Raw genomic sequence first — 23,444 nt, 5'->3', positions numbered from 1 at the left:
AGAAAATATCACAAATGGCCGGGTGCCGTGGCTCACGCCTGTAATCCCAACACTTTGGGAGGCCGAGGCAGGTGGAACACGAGGTCGGGAGTTCAAGATCAGCCTGGCCAACATGGTGAAACCCTGTCTCTACTAAAAATACAAAAAAATTAGCTAGGCATGGTGGCGGGCACCTGTAATCCCAGCTACTTGGGATGCTGAGGCAGAGAATTGCCTGAACCCAGGAGGCAGATGTTGCAGTCAGCGGAGATCATGCCACTGCACTCCAGCCTGGGGGACAAAGCAAGACTCTGTCTAAAAAAAAAAAAAAAAAAGAAAGAAAGAAAATATCAAATATCACAAACCCAGTGTTAAATATTAACAACATAATAAATCAGTTATCCAAGTCATCTCATTTATTTTGTAGGCAGAGTTCAGTTAATTAAATCAAATTGGCATCCATTTTCAAACAAAGAACTATATTGAAAATGTGCCAGTTTGTTAGACATTTGCCTAACCATAAAGTAGAGCCTTACATCATATGATAGCTATAGATTATGTAGAATGTGATCATGCACACACTTAATTTCAATTTAGTTAAACATCTGCTAATCTGGTTTAATTTTACAGGATTTAAAGCATTTTACTAAAGAATCGCTATGACTATTTTTTAATTTGCACAGATAAATGCCATTAAAATTGTTGATATAGTAGTAGAGGCACCAAAACAGCAATAAGGTCTTATTATTTTATGCTAAATAAAATACTTAGTCACCTTTCCTGCAAAATATACAAATGAGAATTCCTCAGAGAAAACAGCTGACGACTCTAAAAGCCAACTGCTCAAAATCAAGTTTAGGATTAAACACTTTTCTTTAGCAATGTATGATCACGGAGAAAAATTGCTATTAAAGGATGATTTAATGTTGATTAAAATCCTTTGTTGAAAATGTAAGTATAGCACCAGAAGATTTAGTGAACATGAAATTTAGTATATGCTAAAGAATAAATATGCCATAATACTTTCTTGTTACTTTCCAGACATATTCCTGCTTGAATTTAAGGCTTTGACCTTTTTATACCCATTGCCTGTAATAGTCTTCTTTTATATAGTTACAAGATTTCCTCTTCAATTCATGATCTGCTCAAGTGTCAAGTTAGAGAGGTGTTTTTGGTTTCCTTGCATAAAACTAACCATTTATTTTCAAATCACTTACTCTGTTTAGTTCTTCCTCATGGGACCTATCACTTTTTAACACTAAAGTACAATGTCTGTAAAAGCAGGAACACTGTTAATTGCTTTTCTCTTTATTGCTATATTCCTAGAACACAGAACAGTTCTTGCCAGAAGCTAAACAGTCAATAAATATTTTTTAATGAAAAATTAACTCACACCATCTTCAATCTCTATTAATGCAGTGGGTAGAGATTTATTGTTATAGGCAATGTAAATGGAGGATATTCTTAGTCAATAACACATCATCCATGCCCTCAAGAAGCTTACGTATTGGTGGAAAGGCAAATTATTAAAAAATATGATTATTGTCCAGCGAGATAGTGACAATGTAGTGTTTTACACAACTGTCTGAGAACAGTTGTTCAATTTCTACAGCTGCTGATTGGGAGCAGAGTTGCTGACCAACTCTCAGCAAACGAATTTCTAAAGTCTGAGGTCCTTTTCTATAGTATTCAATTACTCGAAAGATGTGTGTCACAAAAAGATGCTAGACTTGGAAGTAATTTGGTGTTTTTCAGGAGTGTAAACAAATTTTACAATCACCTAGATTATAATTTAATATTTGGCTGGACTATAATCATTACGTAATCATTACTAATCATGATTTAGTAACGATTAGCCAGTTTGACATTTCTTCCATAAATAAAACATTCAGTGCACCTTTCAGGGGAACAACACTTTTGTTGATGATAGAAATATTTTATACTTCAATATATCTAGCTTTTGAATATATAATTTGCCTATGTATAAGAAATATGGAAAATACAAATAATACGGCATCTTTCTTAGTTAAAGTCAGGGTTATTGCCTGTTTTAATAAACAAAATAAAACTTATCATGCCTCTGGCTTGTATTTCATGTATATTCAGTAAGCATTTAAAACTTTCACAGCTTTTTTTTTTTTACTTTGAATAATATTGCATAGGTTTTTAAAAGAATATTTGCTGTGAGCATTTTTGAAAACACAGTGAGGACGGTGAGAGATGTTCAAAGATAAAATACATTAAAATGCAAATATAAAGACAAATGAATGTTTACACTATCCCTAATTACTTACTCCAGCAACATGTAAAAGGTTGGCATTTGAAATAGACTGTATTTCCAAAATCCAGTGAACTGTAAGCCAAATAGACATCTCAAGTTTATAAATATATAGAGACTTTTGTTGATTTAAACATATTTTCAATGTCAGTTTAATTAGTTATTCCTGCTACAGCATGTACATGAAATCTGCAATCACAATGTGAGCCCAAGGCAGGCCTATACAGAATGGTCACTTAAGGACAGAGATAGGAGTGCTGAGTGTATTTTTTAAGATGCCAATGAATTGGACAACTTGCTTCTGACAATAATTGCTTTAAAGACCCTTTAGCAAATATCAGCAGAATTGGTTTGTAATTTACCATGTCTTTCACTTTGAACATGGTCCCTAAAGGTTTTTGCACATGTCAGGATATCTACAAACACAATTTGTTTTGGGTCAACTATCCATGATTAACGTTTTCCTTTACTGTCTAAAACCTGAATAATTACTTTTTACTGAACTACACACCTTCGTTTTCCTATCATGCACTGAAGATTAAAACCAAATGTCTTCTGCATGTTGCTTTCTTGTTTTGCTCTCTAAATGAAACACCTTTCAAGACCATTTACATAAACTATGAAAACAGAAGGTTGCAAATACAGATCTTAGGAATTGTAGAAGTCAGTTAATTAAGATTTATTGCAAAGATTCCTTATTATGAAAGTCATAGTTTTCACTCTATAATCTTATTTATTAAACTAGACTCAGAATAATCAAGGAATGTTTCTTCTAACTACATCTAAGTGGTTTTAAGTGATTTCAAACTTTTTTTTTACATTTGTTTAACTATAAACAGAGCAAACAATTAAGCCAGGTTTATTTAATGTGGTTTTCTTAGTATTTCTTAAATATGAGAAAAAATATATACATACAGTCAACTACATGAAAGAAAAAGCAAACCAATGCCAATTTATTTCATATCTATCTTCATGTTCCACAATGTGCATACATAGAGTAGGAAAAAATAATTACTATAACTGTCTATATTTTTTGGTCTCTAATATTTTTTCCATACTCATGTGTATGACCTCATGAGCAATGTTATTAGTCTGACTTCTTTTCCCTATCTGTGGCCCTGGAAAAATTCCAGCATCTTCTGACAGGTGGCTGATTCTTTAACTTGTTTCAGCTATTTGCAGATACCCACTCATTTTTCCAAATTTTAGATGAACTCTTCAGCTCCTTCCACAAATCCTGCTGTACTTCTATGATATGCTATCTTACATATGATCAGCCTCTAATTCCTCCATTATCCAACTTTTGCTTGGTTCCTTCTACTCAGAATTATTTCCCTTATATCAGCCTCATTTTACCTAATCACTTTCTATTCATCCCTCAGAACAGAACTTAATTTAAATGTTGCTTCCTTGGTAAGATGGCCCCCCACCTTATCCTCCAGATTTGGAGAATATATGCTTTCAGAGCACCCTAGGCTTCTCCTTAGCAGTCCTTACTAGAGTACTAACTACATATTTGCGAAATTACCTGCTTATTAACTGCCTCCCACCAGACTTTAAGGTATGTAAGGGCTCACTATCATACACAAGGAATACACTGAAAATATGTTAAATAAATTGCAAGTTTATGAATGACACTTATCACTTTTGCATTTTTGTACAAAAACAATATGTAACCTACAGAGAGTTACATACCTACAAGAGTAAACCATTTTACTCTTGTCCTCTCAGTCCAATGAAATCGTAGAGTGTTATCAGATAATTTTTGCAATTGCCTCTTAAATCAGTTAAAAGAGAATTCCCAAAGATACTCCAAGTGGAGTGATGGGAAATTATTTCCTGTATTTGAAGAAATACAATTATTTTATTTAAGGCTGGAACAAAATGGCATCAGTTGGAAGTTTGTTCTGAAACATTCAGTTTGTATAAATTCTTTTTAAATTCAACACTACACTCTGACTCCTTTGGATATGAAAAGGATATCTGATAGATTCACAGATTGAATTAGTTCATAACATTACCCTTACCTGGAGTATCTGCATTTTCACAGATGTGATTCTCTAACTTCAGAATTTCAGGCACAAGAAGAGGGAGTCTTCTTGGTATCTCTCAAAATTATGACATGGAGGTAGATGCTCATATTTAAGGCTGATCATAATATTTTATTAGTATATACATAACAATATTTTAGTTGGTTTAGGACCTTTATGTACTTTCAAATAAAATATAAATATATTTTGATTATTTTAATATTTATATCTAAAACAAAATCAAATTAAATTAACAATAATCATTCCTTAATATTCAAAAAAGATAAATTATTGGAACAAATTGCTTAATGATATTATCCTTCCAGAATATATAGTTTTAATATATGTATACCACCTCTTAGTTCATGTTTGATATATATCTTTTTTCCATATAACAACATACTTTTAATGAACTATCCCATTTTAAAAGTGAAAAACAACTTATATTTTATCCTTTTGATAAACAGAGACGTGAACTAAATATACTCTTTTGTAATCCTAGAATGAAAGGCTGCTGTCTGTATGAAATTATGTAAGCATATTTACATATTTATTTTATTTAAAGTGACATATTGGTTTTGTCCAGAAATTAAATTTTTTTCCCTATAGCTAAAAATCGCTGTACTAGATTGTATTTTTTGATAAGGTTGTGGTAATAAAAACCTTCGAAATCATCTGCTGAAGCAGAGAGGAACAGAAAACCCTCATCTACTTTATATTGAAGGTATATTTGACAAGATTTTGTTGATACTAAAGGAAAGAGGAAAAGAGAAAATAGGAATTCTATTTTGAATAACCATAAAGCAAATTCTATGATGTGGAACTATGCTAAATGAGGAGGAAAATTACACAGTAAATACAAAGACTATGAGTGTACAATATTATATGGCTTTGCTTTATTTATTAGAGGTATTTCTGAAGATTATCAGCAAAGTGAATTTATGTATAATATCATGGAACACTAGGAAATTGACACTGGTCCAATCCACAGGGCTTGTGTGTGTGTGTGTGCACATTTATCATGTACATGTCAATTTATCACGTATGTAGTGCCAGGTAACTATCACCACAATCAAGATATACAACTATCATCACAGTCCTCCCTCCTACCACTTCATAGCCAAACTGCCCTCCTCCAAATCTCTAAGCCCTGGCAACCACTAATCTGTTTTCCATATCTGTAATTATATTATATCAAGAATATTATATGAGTGGAATCATACAGAAGGCATCCTTTTGAAGTAGGCTTTTCACTCTGCATAGTGCCACTTTGTTCATTTTTATTGCTGAGTATTATTACGACACATTCAAATCAATGTATTTTATTTTAAATATGCTGCCATTGTGTACATTATGCTGAATTGTCTTTCTACATATTCATATGTTGAAGTCACAACCCCTAGGACCTCAGAATGAGACTGCATTTAGAAATGGGGTCTTTAAAGAGTAATTAAGGTAAAATGAGATCATATGAGTGGGTCCTAATTCAATATGACTAATGTCCTTATAAGAAGGGAAGATTAGGAGATTAGACATAAGGAGGAAAGACCTTGTGAAAACAAGGGAAAAGATGGCCACCTACAAACCAAGGACACAGGCCTCAGAATGAAATCAACAATGCTGACAACTTGATTCTTCTAGCCTGCAAAGCTATGAGAAAATAAATTGTCCGTTGCTTAAGCCACACAGCCTGTCTTACTTGTTATGGCTGCCTTAGCAAACAAATGCAGTGTATAAAAATAGTTTTATCTTTATAAATTTTTCTCATATACATGTTCATTTACAACACTTTCCACTATAAGGCAATAACTTGTGTGCCCATATAATTTATGAACACTTCTCAAAAGGAGTTTTTAAAAATCTCTGAAGCTTTTCCTGTTTCCTGGTCTGCAATATAATTATGTTATGAAGGAATTAAAGAGAGTATATACTTGTAAAAATCATAGGAGTGTTTGCGCCTGACCATATTATAGTAAAAATCTATGATGTTATAAAGAGAACATTTAGCTGAATTCGTCAGATTTCTGAACAGTTTAACTACTTTTCACAAACTTCACATAGATGATGACATTTGAACACATTTCTAAATTGTTCTGCTACTTAAGAGTGGAACACAATTAAATATATTAATTGGAATGCTTTCATAATATAGACATGAATTATAATTTTAAAAATTCTTACTATTTGCTTTATTTGACATGCAAAAAGGATGGCAGCATAAGTGGGGCAATTGAAATTCAATTCATTTAATAACATTTTATTGATTTCTGACTTCTGTTGGTAAGTAATATGGACTTACTCATTAAGATATATTGTTATATGATTATATAAAATACATGAGTACATAAACAGTGGAGGGAAGCATCTCATCTTATTATTCATACTACTGAGAAGTAATATAAAAAATACCTTTCTGAGTTTTAGGAAAGAACAAGAACAACAACCAGTGCATTACCTCTGCTGTGTATAACGTATATGACTGCATAGCACCTGCAGTAAATACAGGCCCATGAGGGATATTTTATGCATCAAAAGAAATTATGGGTCTGTTTTGAGAGAGCAGTGGAACTTACCATCTTGATCCGTGGTCACTGTAATAGCTGTGAATGGCTTGGGAGAAAAACTCAACTCAGAAACTCCATTCATTGCTTCTATTTCAAAGGTGTAATTCACGTGAGACACAAAGTCAAGTACTATCACGGAATTGTTGATCAGGCCTGTATGTCTTGGGATGAAGCGGAGTCCTCCACCACAGTCCTCACACTGGCTGGTGTCTAAGCCACATTTCTTACAGATTACACTGTATGTGAGATCTTTTCTCCCTCCTGTGTCACTTGGTGGGCTCCATTCCAAAATAAGGGCTGTTTCATTGATGTTAAAAACCACATTCCTAGGAGCTGAAGGTGGCCCTAGGGAAAAGCAATTAAAAAACAAATGTACATGTATAGGACAATGAATTATGGTGCTAAAATGAAAACTTCATCAATAAACACTTGTTGCTCTTTTATGTTAGTTTGAACTCTTTTTCTAATGGGATTTATAATGATCACATGGTTAAAATAGCCCATTAGGTCTAGTAAGGAAGGAGTCTTGAGGAGTGAAGATCTATATCATAAATTTTTGGAGTATGAATTTCAATATTTAATATAAAAATCAGGATATCTGTAAAACATATGGTAATTATACCTTTTAAACTTGACTAAAATTATATAACAAAAATTATTTTAAATTATGTGATGGCTTTAATTACATCTTATTATTTATATCACCATTTTCAAAATTTGAAAAAAAATGTAACACACATATACAAAACACATTGTCCTAAGTTTTTCAGTCTTCATACTATAATTCATATGTAGATAAAATCCCCATTCATCACTTCCAAAAATCACTAAAAATCTGTTTCCAAAAGGTTGAGATTAAATGACCATAAATTTAGGGTGAACAGATGATTTGGAAAAGGGAAAACGAAATGAAAATTGAAGGCAACAAAAACCTTTTATTAAGTCCTTGTCAATTTGATGTGATAAAAACATTATATGGAAGGGATAAAAAGGGGCCACTTACAAGAAATGATGGCAAGACTTTCATTTAGATTGTTTACTAAACACAAGTAAGTGTGTCTTTTAAACTAAGTGTGGCCCTAAAAGAGACCCACACTATTCTCCTATTTGTCATAAAGACCTCGAAAACCAAGTCAGTCCTAAGGAGGGGATGAGCATCTTCTTCCTATTTTCTACAAAGATCACACTGTGTAGAGTGCTTGATAGCCTTTAATTACTCCAGCCTTTCCTTAAAATTGTGTGAATAATCCTATATACTTATCTGAGTCCTTCAAGCCTCAGTTTTATAATGTTCACTGAACAAATATTACCTGAATGTCTTCTAGGAGCCAGACACTGTGTTAAGTACTATATGTGAAAAACCACAGAACCCGTATGATGTGAGAGGCTATACTTATGAGAGATATTTAGAAAAATAATATACTGTATAAATGACTGGTGAAACAACATTAACACCATATTTTAGAGGGCTTCATTTTTAAAAAAACTAAACGAATTCTCTAATTTCTGTTACCAAGAAAATCTGCTTAGAGAGTGGAAAGGAATGTCCCCCTAACATTCGCTCCTAGAGATAAATTCAAGTTTTGATATAGGCTCCTTTTGGATTTCAAGCTACGGCCATTCATTCATTAAATATTTTATTTAGTGTCTACTATGTGGCAGATACTCTACTAGATCTTGGGCTTACAGAGGTAAGACATGGTAGACATTATTCCTTCTCTCTTGTTATTTACATTTTGGCGGAGTGACTAGATATATGTAAGCGGATGAATAAAATTCAAATCATAATGTTTGCAATTACAAAAATTAGAAGGACAGGTGCTGAAATAAAAGCAATCGGGGGACCCCTGTTTCAGGTAACATTCTGAGAAAGCCTCATGGAGGTGGTGAGGAGAATATGCAGAGGGGTGGGAAAAATATTAGGAATAGAAAGTATGCCATTCTTGTTCAGAAAGATCTTGAAATAACCATGGAACTGGCAGAAAGTCACTGTGGCTAGACTGCAGAGGGAGGATGCATGAAGTAAGATTTAAGGAACAGGCTGGGCGCGGTGGCTCATGCCTGTAATCCCAGCACTTAGGGAGGCCGAGGCAGGCGGATCATGAGGTCAGGAGATCGAGACCATCCTGGCTAACACGGTGAAACCCTGTCTCTACTAAAAATACAAAAAAATTAGCCGGGCGTGGTGGCGTGCGCCTGTAGTCCCAGCTACTCGGGAGGCTGAGGCAGGAGAATGGTGTGAACCCAGGAGGCGGAGCTTGCAGTGAGCCAAGATTGCGCCACTGCACTCCAGCCTGGGCGACAGAGCAAGACTCCGTATCAAAAAAAAAAAAAAAAAAAAAAAAGATTTAAGGAACAGGGAGGGGCTAGATAGTGCAGGACAGCTAGGCTCATTGGAATGATAGTTTTCTACGTACAACAGCAAGGGACCTCAGCTACCTATAGGTGTATCACCTACAAATGCAATGAATCATTTTTTCTAAAAGGTTGCTGGGTGCCTTGCTTTATGCCATTTCATGTTCCATAGGGTTTACAGAAACATCTACCTTCAGAAAGGCAAACATGAAGGGGATTATACACTAGAGAACAGGGATAAATGTAGCTTTTTACCTCCAACCTAGACTTATGTCTAGGAGATAAAGATTCATTATCATTATCATAATAATGTTTTCCTACAGAGTGACATATTCATATGGTTGGTCTTTTCTCTTATTTATAATGGAAAACATGAATTATTATTCACTTATATTTTCATTCTAGGAAGAATGTTATCAATTATGTTATGGGTGTCTACAAGTATATAGCTGTCCGCCTGGAGATACTTACAAAAAAAAAAAAAAACAAGAAGGCTGACACCCTTCTTACTCAAGGGCCCTCATACCAATTTGCATGATGATTAAATAGTTTTTTAATTGCTGTTAAATTATGCCAGCTAAACTGTGATTTCATGCAAATATTAAGCTGTAACGACATGCAGTGAATCATTTACTAAGATTTAGAACTTGGAACAAAGAGAGACAATTAATTCTAATCCTCAGTTTCAACTAAATTATGTGTCACTGGGCTTTTATGAATGTGGCCTGATTGCTTTGTTATCATTTATAAATTATACAAACATTATGTGACACATTGAAAAAATAACATGGCAGCAATAACACTTTTGGAGGCATCTGTATCGAAAACTCTCAGGTATTTCCTTATGTTGATTTTGTTTCTTTAAAAGAAACAAGTAATTCACATAGAAAGAAAGCAATCTCCAGTCCTCATCCTCCAGACTAACTTCATAAGAAAAAGGCAATTATTCTGATTTGAAACTAGCTGTTTTTCAAGTCCATCATATAATAAACTACCCAAAAACTACAACTTAATTTCTATTAGTTATGTTACAATTTTATTTTCCACTAGATTTTTTAACTAGAAAACACTTTTCTTTTGCTTCAATTTGAATTTCTACTTTATAATTTTAAAGAATAAAGGAACAGAGTTCTACCAGTAAAACTTACGAGATGCTTATAGCAAGGCTGTCTCTCCCTTATCAGAAAAACATCTGTCCCGGTAGGTCCCAACCTTCCTCTCAGAGTAGCAGAGGCCAGGTGCTATGATTTTTGTTTTGTTTTATTTCATTTAAGTTTTTAAAGTAAATTGTTTTTAAACATAACTGTGTTTCTCAAAATATGTCCTATACAATACTTCTAGTCCCACAAAATATCACACAAAAATCAGTTTGTTGCTCAAATAAGACTCTTCTGGTGGACTGATGCGGAAACAAAATTAACACTATTCGCTTCACTTTGTTGAATCCAACATTTCCCAAAAATTTGTTCACAGAATCTTATTTTCCAAGGCGCATCTAGAGGAATACTAGCATTCTGCAGAACACGCTTAAATAAAGGCTGACACAGAAGAAGAACAAGCTGAAGGGCCATATTTCAGTTGTCACATCAACTGGTACAGATTTATGTTTCACGTTTATAATCATAAAAATATGTTAAACCCATAAACACACAGGGGGATTTTTCATATGGGCTGAAGAGTGACTGTTCACCAATTAAGTCAATAGCTAATTATATTTTGCAGAGGTACTTTTGAAAATCTTAAGAATAATAAAAATTTCACCGAAATATCTGAAGATACCAAGTCATGAAAGACAATTGCCTATTAAGCTATATTTAATCAGGTCTTAAGTTACTACCTTTGTTAATTTAATGACTGCCAAGAATGTAGTAGCATGGTTTATTAACAGAAAACAAATTTATTCATATTTCTAAGTTTACAAATGAGAGAAAAATAGTTCTATGCTAATCTGGGCCAAAGACAAGATTAAAAGAACACACTGAACCATTTAAAGATGCTTAGGTAAATGCTTTTACATATCAGTGAGACTGTAGAATTAACTACAGAAAAATAAGTACATAGGTGGAGATGAAAAAGCATATCCCCAGACATTAATATTGTACTGAAAATATAAGTTGTCAGCTCTCTCTATATATATACACAAAATTTTAAACGCTAAAAGTCATTTCATCCTTTATATCTTCACTATTAATTTTATCTTTAATCTACATCCATATTGTTAAGCTCATCTCCGTCCTATATAATCTTTAAAAAATGTATTTCATAGGAGCATCTGTAAATGAATTTCATATTCTCTTTCTCTAAATCACTTCTTTCTCTATCTATAGGTTTTGTTTATTAAATATTTTCTGTTTGGAAATGAATGGCAATCACAAAACTGGAGCTCCGATCTTAGCACAGGAAGGAACCATATCAGTATATGCAGATGAAGAAAGGAGGTTCAGAAAAGGACAATAATTACATTAAGGTTATGCAGTTCATTAGAGGTAGAACGACACCTCGTATTTATCTGTTTAGATTTTTAAAAACTCTATTACATCATATTCAGCCTATAGATAAAAAATTTGACAAATATGAAAATGTACAGTTGACCCTTGAACAACATGGCTTTTGAACTGCATGGGTCTACTTATATTGTGGAATCTTTTTCATTAAAAGTTAAACCAAGTGTGCCTGCTTCTCCTGCCTCCCCATTCACCTCCTCCACTTTTTCTGCCTCTGCCACCCCTGAGACAGAAAGAATAAGCCCTTCTTTCTCTCCTCCTCCTCGGCTTACTCAACCTGAAGACAATGAGGGTGAAGACCTTCATCATGATCCACTTTCACTTAATAAATAGTGAATACATTTTATCTTCCTTTATGATTTTCTTAATTATATTTTCTTTTCTCTTGCTTACTTTATTGTAATAATACAATATATAATATGTAACATATAAAATGTATTAATGAACTGTTTATATTCTCATTACATTTCTGTTCAACAGTAGGCTATCAGTAGTTAAGTTTGGGGTGAGCCAAAAGTTAGATGCAGGTTTGCAACAGCAAGTGGGGAGTGGATTGGTGCCCCAACCCCCATGTTGTTCAAGGGTCCACTGTATTTTTCTATAGTTTTTTGTTTCCAAAGTATTGTCAAATACACATTTTCAAAAGATACAAATTAGTAACTGATTATTGCCTTCCTATAAGAGACTCCCTTAAATAATGCTGTTAGAGGGTTTAAATAATTTTATATACAGAAGAGCAACTGAAACTTAAGTTTTAAAAGTAAATATTACTCAAAATTAAGGAGTATGCACACTTCAAATCTTTTGCATTCCATATAGCAAAATGGATTGCTTCTGATTATCTTTGATATGCTTGCGCCTACTTTCAGTAATTAAATTGATGCGTAAAACAAAACTTGTTATGCATTAATGTTTTCATAGTCCCATCAATCAGGACTTCGATAACTTTTAGAAGTTATTTTATTTTTAAAATTAATAGTTAAAGAAAACAAGCAAACAAAAAATCTAATAGACCAAATACCATTCATTTCCAGAATAAAACCTAAACCTCTCAGCTTTGTCTACAAGTGTCTTCATACCAGGCCCCCGTCCATTCTTTAGCCTCTTGCTCCCTTTTGCCTTTGTACATACTGTTTCTGAATTGCCTTTACTTCCTTTTGTTTTCTGAAAAATTCCTACTCACCCTTCATATTCTGATTTAGTTGTTACCTCCTTTGTGACAACTCCTTGCTATCGTCTGTCAGAACTGATCACTTTTATACCTGGTAAGCATGTATTGAAAAAAATATAGCTAACTGTAAGGGGTGTACTTAATATTTCACATAATTTGTTTCACTCAATCATCACAATAACCCTGTAAAATGGTTATTAATATCCCCATTTTATAGAAGAGATGATTGACACTTAACAAATAATGCACATATTACACTGAAGTAATTTTCATAGGCACAAGTCTGCTAATCTAGCTTGAACTAAAGGTAACGTGTTTTAACTAAAGAAATGAATGCAACGCATGGTTTTGTGCAATTCTCTAAGAATTATATTTCACATAGTACAAATTTTGACAAGTATTGTAAAGCAGGTAATTCAAGGTTATAATTTTTATAACAGCCCAGTGCTACTAAGAACAGATCTATATTACATGAAAATTATTTGAAGTAGAAGGGAATGTTTATATTATGAACACTGAGATTAACTAATAAAGACCCGTAAGAGAATAAGGTGCCACCATCTCTTTACCCATTAGCAGAGAATAAAAATTTCTCAAAATACAGTTCTCTAGACACTTGAAAACCTGAAAAGTAAGCATTTGCATTTTCAAGTTTCTATGCCATAGAGCATGTACATAATTTTAGCTTGGGAAATTTCCAAAATGGTAGCTATCAACTATCCTTATCAATGCAGGAAGAAAACCTCAATATTAGTCCATAGAATAACTAATTGTAATAATTACAGAAATGTATTATAGATATGCAGATCAATAGTAAAAGTACACATAATCACATGAATGAGAAAAAGAGCACTTAAATATAAATAAAATAATGAGGACCTGGCCTTAGATTTTTTGAGATAAACATGATCCAGTTTCCCTAATACCATGGAAAAAATCATGCTCACTGACATATGGCCTTTTCCATGTTTGAGTAAATTACTTTTAGACAAGCATCCATTAGAAATGGAAATAGAAATATGAAGAGTCTGCGCACTGTCATAATTTCAGAGGGAAAAGCAAAACAATGAATGAATAAATTCAAGCAAATTAATAAACTTTCCTCAAAATGCATAACATTGTAGCAATAATTATGGATGTTCTGTTTCAAATTATGGATGATTTCTTGATTATTATCTGTTTTGTACAAACAGATGATATTGAGTGGGACAATTCTTTCTGAGATACAACTGCAGAGGTCAGGAATAAAGTCATACTGGCAACAAGTGGTAACTTGAGCCTCCAACATCGGCAGAATGGCCACTTAATAATACCTCTTATAGAGAAAACTCTCCTAGATTATTTGATAAAAGAACCTCTGCTGAAATATAAATTAAAGTATATGTATTTAGGCAACTCCATCAAACTCAAGTGATATCTATCAGTAATCTATAATTGGGGAAACGAGGATTCATTACATATAGGTGTCTATTCAGTAGTGTAAGGGTTATTTTAATTTTAAAAACACAGCATTGCAATATACGAAGTGAATATTTAAGTTATTTTTATGATAAGTCTAAAATAGAATAGCTTGCTGAGGTAAAAAAATAAAAATAAAAAAACAACAACTATCGTTGCAATTTCTCCCTTTCTAGGCTCTGCAAGATTGTGAATGCTGCATTGTCTGTACAATGAGTCACCTAAAAAATCAGCTGCACTTTTGAATTTCAGTTGTGAGTTGGAAAAGCAAGGGGGCCAAAATGGTTTTCTTCATGCAAAACTTACATTTAAGAAAAAGAGAAAAAAAGTAAAGAGATGGCAGGGGAAGAAGAGATAACAAGCAGAACAGGGATACTTGGATTGTGAGCATCCTGAGCATACCCAGGAGCGGCGATGTGGCTAGAGCAGCTGAAAAGAGGAAAGAATACTTCTCCATCTATATCTCAACCACTATTTGCTCTAAGCAGAGTAAGCGTGAGAGAATAATAATTTTCTCAAGTGGCCAATTATTCCAGCACTAAAAAAACATGCTTTACACTGTTAGCCTTAGAGCAAATGTAAATTCAAGTTTTATGCTTTCTTCCCAATCATTGCCACTGTATATCAAACACAAAGACTTGATATTTGCCTGTGTATTAAGAATGAAGTTGTAGCAAAATGTTTTCACTCATAGGTATTTGACTGCATATTTAGATAAAACAATACAAAAGAAAATCCTAAGGGTACGCATTAGAATTACCCATGTGTATGACTTACATTTTATGTTTGAACTTTTCTAAGTAGGCAACATAAATGTTTGTTAAATGCGTTAATCTTTCAGCACCTGTTTAATAGTTTTAAAAGACAATTTCTCTATTGATTTAAATACATGAGAAAAATCAAAGTAAAAGTGCTAAGACCATGGGATTTTGTTTTTTCTAACATCTCACTCACCCACCTATTAGACTCTTACTTCGTTCCTCTCCATCTTCTCCTGCTTTGTGTTTTCTGCTTGACAAGTACTTTTAAAATAACTCTTATTTGCCTACTTTGTTTCTCCAACCTCAGTGACTATTTTTCCCTTTTGGCCTGGAAAAGCCTTGGACAGTTATTTTGATAACAGACTTCTTGGCAGATAGCAGGATCTCCTGTACTCCAAACTGCTCCCAGAGGCAGCCCTAATTGACCAAGACCTGACAGTGTGGAGTGTCCTCCACAGTTCATTCTTTAAAGTACAGAGCACACATTTAATGAGTCACCTGAGAAAGAAAGTTAAGAGGATATGAAATAGATTAAAATATTAGATAAAACATTCAGCTTTCTTTTTAAATTTCTTATTCCTAATTTTTAAAATATATTTTTCAGTTAATGCAAAAGAAACAATGAATTTTTAAAAAGAAAACAACGACAACAACAAAAACAAGGAAGCCCAAACCTGCAGGTATGTAACTGGTATAACTGGAATAACTGGATTAAGATCCAGACTGTTTGAGAAATCCTGGTAAAGTTAAAGTTGGTTAGGGAGAGACAGACCAAGCCTGGACCTTGGATGTCCTTAGATTGACTTATAATTTTGGCAAAGAAGGGTTGTAGATGTGAAAGGCTATAAGCAGCAGTGGGGATATGATCAAAGTTTTTCATTGTCATTGTTGTTCTTTTAGAAATGATACTTTCTAATAGTTTGGAAGATATTTAGGAAGGATGGAAGACTAAAGGAAGGAGAGTTGCTAGGAGATTGTTAAATTAGCCCAAAGGAAAGTTGAAAGTCTTAACTAAAAGGATAAGGCCAGGAATTTACAAGAAGGAATGGATAGAAGAAATGCTAAAAAGTAGAACCAAAAGGCTATTTTGAGGTCGGGGGTAGGGTTTATGACTTAAACTTCATGGCTTAGATAGGTGGATTGATGAGGATTCATCAGGACACAGAAACAAAAGCTAGGCTTGATAAGCAGTCTGAGAGAGAAAGCAACAATATTGGCTACCTCAGGCTGAGCTTGAAATTGTTAGTTATTCATTCATCAGGTTCTTAGTGTCTACTATATGCCAGGTACCTTGTAGTCTCTTGTGGACAGAATGACAATAAATGAGGAAGCAAGTATATAAATAAACCAAGTATTGTCAAAGAATGATATGATCTATAAAAAAGAAAGCACAATGACAAAAAAAGGAGTAACTGAGAATAATTTTATTTTGAGGCGGCAGTCAGGAAATGCCTGCCCTAAAAGCTGATATTTGATTCTGAATAGCAAAAATAAAACCTAAGGAAGGAGCATTTCAGGTAGAGGAAACTGCTGGCACTGAGAATGAAAACAAGTTCAGCATCTTTGAAGTCCAGGAGTTTGGTAAGCAAGGGGAGTGTGCTATAATATAAGGTCAGAGATGTGGGCAGGTTTCCATAGGACATACAGGTTGTCAGATCCCACAATCAGTTGTCTAGAAGACTTTGCACCTCAGAAGAGAAGACTGAGATATGGATAAAAATATGGGCATCATCTATCTACAGGTGGCATTTGAAATTATGGGAGATAAGGAGAACATATGAAAAGATAAAAGGGCAATAAAAAGAACATGGGAAAATTTAATATTTAACAGATGAGCAAAAGAAGAAGAATCATCAATGGTGATAAACAAAATGATCACAAAATTAGGAGGGTGAAACAGAGATTGCAATGTCTTAGATTAAAAAGGAACAGGGAGTTGCAAGAAAAAGAGAATGATCAACAGGATAAGTGTCATGAATAACAGGACAAAAAATGTTTCTAATACAAAATGTCAATGAAGATCATTGGTGAATTTTTCTTATGCAGTTTACTAGAAGTAGTACAACAAAATCTTCTTGCAGTAGAGTGAATGGGAACATCTAAACGCAACAGAGTAAAAAGCAAATTAAAAGTGAAAAGTAGACAGCCAATGACGATGATTTTTCCAAGGTATTTGTTTTAGAGAAGAGAAAAATTGGACTGGGAGCATTTTTTTGATAATAGAAATTTGTTTTTTTTTTCTTTTTTTTTTCTTTTTTTTTGAGACGGAGTCTCGCTCTGTCGCCCAGGCTGGAGTGCAGTGGCGCAATCTTGGCTCACTGCAAGCTCCGCCTCCCGGGTTCACGCCATTCTCCTGCCTCAGCCTCTCCGAGTAGCTGGGACTACAGGTGCCCGCCACCACGCCCAGCTAATTTTTTTGTATTTTTAGTAGAGACGGGGTTTCACCGTGGTCTTGATCTCCTGACCTCGTGATCCGCCCACCTTGGCCTCCCAAAGTGCTGGGATTACAAGCGTGAGCCACCGCGCCCGGCCTGATAATAGAAATTTGAGTATATACTATAGTTTCTAAGGAAGGAGTTAGCAGAAACAAAAATTCAGTAGAGGAGATAAACAGAAACAGCCAGGCCCAATAGAAAATTGAAAGATCAGATCATCCCCCAACAATTGGAAGGATTAGCTTTGAATGTGAGACATAATTTTCTTTAGACTGTAGCCATTTGAGACACCTACTAATCTTTATGTGAATAAATTGGGATTATAAAATAAAAAGACACCATCTCTACAAACCCAAAGAAATTTGTAAAACTCTTAATGGTAAAATCTCATGCTGTGTTGTACTAGAAAAATTTTAGGTTTGTTGCTGTTGTTTTGAGAAAATCACTAAGGAACCGGACTTCTTAGCATCCTTAAAATCTTATCATTTATATGATTACCTCTTATATCTATCTATGAAATTTTCACCTGCTAGGCCATTTACTGGCCAAATATTTTGGTTATTCATTTCCACAATTTTAGCTCTTCATTTTATTAATCATACATTCAAAATGGTTTCATCACACACTTGAAATTTTTAGTTACTTTTCTCTCTACCCCTGAAACCAAAAAATGCTTCCTTTTAAATCCCTAGAAGGTTCTCTGAAAGCACTGTTTTAAATGCTAAGATTGACCAAGAAAGCAGATAGTGACGAGAATGACTGATGATCTAAATTCCAACCCTTAGATAATACATCATAAGAATAAAGGAAATAAATAATGGCAAATTCATGGAAATACAATATCTAGCATGGAGAGAATGTATATCTATTAAAATATTGCTACTGTTTGTGGTTAATGAAAAAACAGGAAAGATTGACTGCTTGTTCGATTCCTGGCCCCAAAAGTTCTATATCTTGCTGGACTTACCATGAACTTCTTACGTGTAACTATTCAACAACCTCTTAACTTGTCATTTTTCTGATCTTCTTCCCCAACAATCTCATCTTTTAACTTTTAGAAGATATAATGTTTTGAAGTTTATGGTACTTGCTTTTTTTTTTTGCATATATTGTAATAACTGCTACGGTCACTCCATACTAATCAAGGTATGATTCAGACTACTTCACTGATATTGCTAGAGTAGGCAGCTAGGCAGACATGAACAGGGCAGGAGACGGTCCTCCACCCCAGGAATGTCAGGCAATGACCAGGTGATAGTCAGGTGGCTGTTAAAATAGTGCTCTAAAATAATAATTGGCGGCAGCTGGTGCCAGGGAACAGCAGTCTCCCAATAGATAGAAAACACCTGAAGCTGGTGATCAGCTGCTTACCAATAAGATCTCAGGAATTGGACGAGTGGGCTCAAGCAGGTGCATAAGAGGCAAAATTGCAGAGTTTGACCAGTATATGACCTTCCCCTAGGAACACTCAGTAAGAAAAAATGACTCCCGTGAACATGTGCACAACTTCAGTAAACACACTGTTCATGTGGCCCCTCCAGAGTGCCGGCAGGCCACTGTGCATGAAGACAGCCTGCCCCACGGGAAGAATCAGGAGAGAAGAAACAGAAACCCCGGAACCATGCCAATGTACATAACCTCATGTAAAGGGCCAAATGAGGCAGCTGGATCTGTCAAGGTGCCTGCTTGGCCCACTTCCAAGTGTACTTTCTTTTGTTCCTGTTCTAAAACATTTTAATAAAGTTTCACTCCTGTTCTAAAACTTGCCTTGGTCTCATACTGACTTATGCCCCTCAGCCAAATTCTTTCCTATGAGGAGGCGGGAATCAAGTTGCTGCAGGCCTGTTAGATTTGCCACTGCTAACAATGTCAGATGATAGGCTTAGAGGTGCAGGACTTAATATATTTTGTGAAAAGGTCTTAGGCATTCAGTATATTATTATTATTATTTTTGTTTTTAGTTTGCAGGAATACAAATGATGGAAGTTGTGAACCTGACAAAATAGCATCAACATAAAATTTCTAATAGTTTGAATTTTAACTTACCAGACACTCTTTCAAAATGAATTGTAAGAGAACAGCTTTCTTTTTAATTTAACAAGCATTTATGTCACACCCATTATGTGCAAGGTACAGTTTCTAGCACTTTTCAAATATTAACTCATTTAAATCATTGTGACAGCAGTATGAGGTATGTATTGTTATCAATTCAGATGGTACAACTGGAGTTAAGAGAAGTTAAATAATTTGCCCAACCTTACAATCTAATAAATGCTTTCAGAGTTCAGAAAATCACACCCTAAAATATGGTCCTTTGGCATGTGGAGTTCTTTGAATTAGAGGAAACTGCAAGGCCTCAGAAATAAACCTCAAAACCAAAATCTCTCTCTGACCTTTCCCATCAACCTGTCTCTCTGATCCCCTTTCATTCCCATGGCACAAATAGGGGATTTTTCTGAAGTTTCTTTATTTGTTTAAGGGAACTTCATCCAGAAGAAATGCATTGTCTTAAAAGCCCTTCCCTAAGAATCTTGTCAAACAACCAGCAAAAATTAACCACTGGAAAAAAGAAACGACTATAAGTCATCACCAAGCCCAGGAAGACATTTCATCTCTTCTGCTGAGGGCAGCTCCTAGGGATTACCTGAGATACTTTATCTGCATAATAACACTATTTTTCTTCATACTACAGTTCCACCCTTCATCTTCTTCACCACCTCCCTCAGACCTCAGAGAAACTTTCTCCCAGGCCATTGTTCCTTGAGTGCACTCATTTCTCCTAAAAATCACTTACTATCCCTCCAATTGTCTACATGCCCCATTTCCTTTCCCCTACAAAGAGAGTATATAAACCTCACCATGTGGACCTTCTACAAGTCTCATGTTTTATATGCCCCCCTATGCTTATGCACATTAATACATTTCTATGCATTTTTCTCCTATTAATCTGGCTATTGTCAGTTCCTATCAGTAAACATTCGGAAAGGGTGAAAGAGTAGCTTTCCCTTTGCTCCTACATCACCAAGATTTGCTCTGAGAAAATCTGGCTTTAAAAGACAGTGAACTCAGCACTAAGCTGAGTCTCTGCCTAAGAAAGTAAGTAAGCTTTTAAAGAAATAGCAGAGAGAAGCCTTGAGAAGAAAGCTTCCTGGGTCTGGACTAGGAAAACTTGACTAAAGCTCTATATTTCACTTTTCTTTGGGGGTTCTCTCTTTGGACCACTGATAACAATGTAGGAGATCAAACTATGCCCTCCAAAATATGACTGGAGGAGACCAGAATATGTCACCCTAAAATACGGCTATAGGAGACCAGAATACACCACTCAAAAATATGCCTCTTTGGCATAAGGATTATTTTGAGTCATTTTATTTGAGAAACTGCAGACACAGTAGCAGCTCTGAAAACAAAGTAGAAATCACCCTTTTCTATGGAAAATTTGTATCTACAAAGGAAATCTCCATTTGTAAGTGTATCTCTCTGTCTTCTCAGGAAGAGAAGGATCCTTAAGTCACTAGAAACTCTTATCCATGAAGAACGCACTGACTTAAATCAACATAACAAATTCTATCCTGGTTTACTGTGATTTTACCTCCCCATTACTGCTCCCCCACCCAAAACTCTTCTTTCTTTGCTGCAGCTGAAGACTGTATTTAAATCTAAACCCAAAGCTACCTCTTTGAGATTTACTCATTCCCTAGGTATGTCCAATGTAAACACGAGGTACATGTTAGTAAATTACTGTTCGCTTTTCTCTTGCTAATCTCTTTTGTTACTGGAGTCTGTCTCAACTAAGAACTATGAAGCATAGAAGGAAAATTATTTTTCCTGCCCTATAGCAACAATGGCATGCTGTTCCCTGTCTAAAATTCTGCCCAGCCATGACAGAATTAAACCTTTCTTTGCTTCTACTTTGTATAAACAAGATAGGCTAGCATTTCTGAAATATAATTTATAATATTAAGCATTAAAAAAGGAAATTAGAAATGATAGCAAATTCAAGTGACATAAAATGATAAGTGGAAAAATACACATAACTGATTCAAAAATGACTGACAAGCTTATCACATTCATAGACCTTGTTGTAGCCCATATTTATTTTTCTTTGACTAGTCTGTCACACTGAATAACTCTAACTAAGCCTTCTCGATTATTGACTATACTACTGTACTAAAGGGTTACATTGATGGCAACTTATTTCCTCAATTTACCAATTTTCTATTTATAACTTCCTAAGAAAATAAAAGGATATTTTCCTCTAACACTTAGAAAGCTCCATTCAGTTTCCTACATAGGTTTTGAGGGATACATGCCTGACAGGACTGTAACTATTTGAAATATCAGAAACTACCTAAGCTCTAGTATGTTGTCCATAGTATATATAATACTATTCAGTAACCATGCAAGAAAGATTGCATGTATAGTAATAGGAATATTTGTCTGCTAAAAACTTTTTTCCATAAGTGAGAAATTATATTCAGAAGTTTTATTTTGCTATTTATAAATTTAAAATATGTTCACAGGAAAAAAAAAAAAAACCTAAGTAGTAATTTTCTGGGCTGTAATTTTCCGAAGAAAGCAGTCACTTAGCATTTACAATCAGAAAGCCAAAATTACATCTACTAATGAATAGCAACAATGAATGTATTACATTTTTATTAAATGTGTTCCATAAAAATATTTTATAAGGAAGTCTATACTAATACAGACAAATCTATGAACTGCATTAGTTAAGTTTAAAAAATTGGGACATCTCTAAGAAATGCCTCTAAGAAATATGTGACATTACATAAGTCTAGTTTTGCTTCTATGGAAGTAAATAAAATAAGCAAAATTTTGGTACCAATTCATCACCAGGAAGGGCAAATGTTCACCTTAATATCTGATTTATGTAACTGATAAATAAAAATAAAAGCAAACAAAAACATAAAGTGGAGAAAGGACACCCTATTCAACGAATGGTGCTGGGACAATTGGCAAGCCACATGTAGAAGAATGAGACTGGATCCTCATTTCTCACCTTATACAAAAATCAAATCAATATAGATCAAAGACTTAAATCTAAGTTCTGGAACCATAAAAATTCTACAAGAGAACATCAGAAAAACTCTTCTCGACATTGGCTTATGCAAAGAGTTCATGACCAAGAACCCAAAAGCAAATGCAATGAAAACCAAAGACAAATAGATAGGACCTAATTAAACTAAAAAGCTTTCACACAGCAAAAGAAATAATCAGCAGAGTTAATGGACAACCCACAGAGCGGGAGAAAATATTTGCAAACTATGCATCCAACAAAGGAACTCAATCTGCAAGGAACTCAAACAAATCAGCAAGAAAAAAAAAACAAACAAATAATCCCATCAAAAAGTTGGCAAAGGACATGGATAGACAATCCTCAAAAGAAGATATACAAACTGCCAACAGACATGTGAGAAAATGCTCAACATCACTAATTATCAAGGAAATGCAAATCAAAACCACAATGCAATACCACATTACTCCTGCAAGAATGGCCATAATTAAGAAATCAAACAATCATAAACGTTGATGTGGATGTGGTGAAAAGCAAACACTTACACTGCTGGTGGGAATGTAAACTAGTACAACTACCATGGATAACAGTATGGAAATTCCTTAAAGAACTAAAAGGAGAACTAACATTTGATCCAGCAATCCCCCCTACTAGGTATCTATCTATCCAGAGGAAAACATGTCATTATTTGACACCTGCACATGCACGTTTATAGGAGCACAATTTGCAATTGCAAAAATATATGGAACCAGTCCAAATGCCCATCAGCTAATAAGTGGATAAAGAAAATGTGACATATATATATATATAAACATTTATATCACATTTACATTATATATATATATATATATATATATATATATATACATACACA

General features: G+C 34.3%; 1 protein-coding gene across 4 annotated transcripts in view; it reads right to left on the bottom strand.

The window, feature by feature from the left end:
* EPHA6 (EPH receptor A6) overlaps nucleotides 1-23,444 on the bottom strand; it is a 951,077-nt gene that overhangs the window by 502,572 nt on the left and 425,061 nt on the right. For all 4 annotated transcript variants that reach the window (XM_063630562.1, XM_063630563.1, XM_063630564.1 and 1 more), the window contains one exon: nucleotides 6,861-7,196. In XM_063630562.1, the coding sequence (XP_063486632.1) occupies nucleotides 6,861-7,196 (336 nt within the window). The remainder of the gene's footprint in view (nucleotides 1-6,860; nucleotides 7,197-23,444) is intronic.

This window comes from Symphalangus syndactylus, chromosome 21 (assembly GCF_028878055.3).
Source record: "Symphalangus syndactylus isolate Jambi chromosome 21, NHGRI_mSymSyn1-v2.1_pri, whole genome shotgun sequence".
Taxonomy (NCBI): Eukaryota; Metazoa; Chordata; class Mammalia; order Primates; family Hylobatidae; genus Symphalangus; species Symphalangus syndactylus.
The sequence above is the reverse complement of the archived record's forward strand: the minus strand, read 5'-3'. Positions and strand labels throughout refer to the sequence as shown.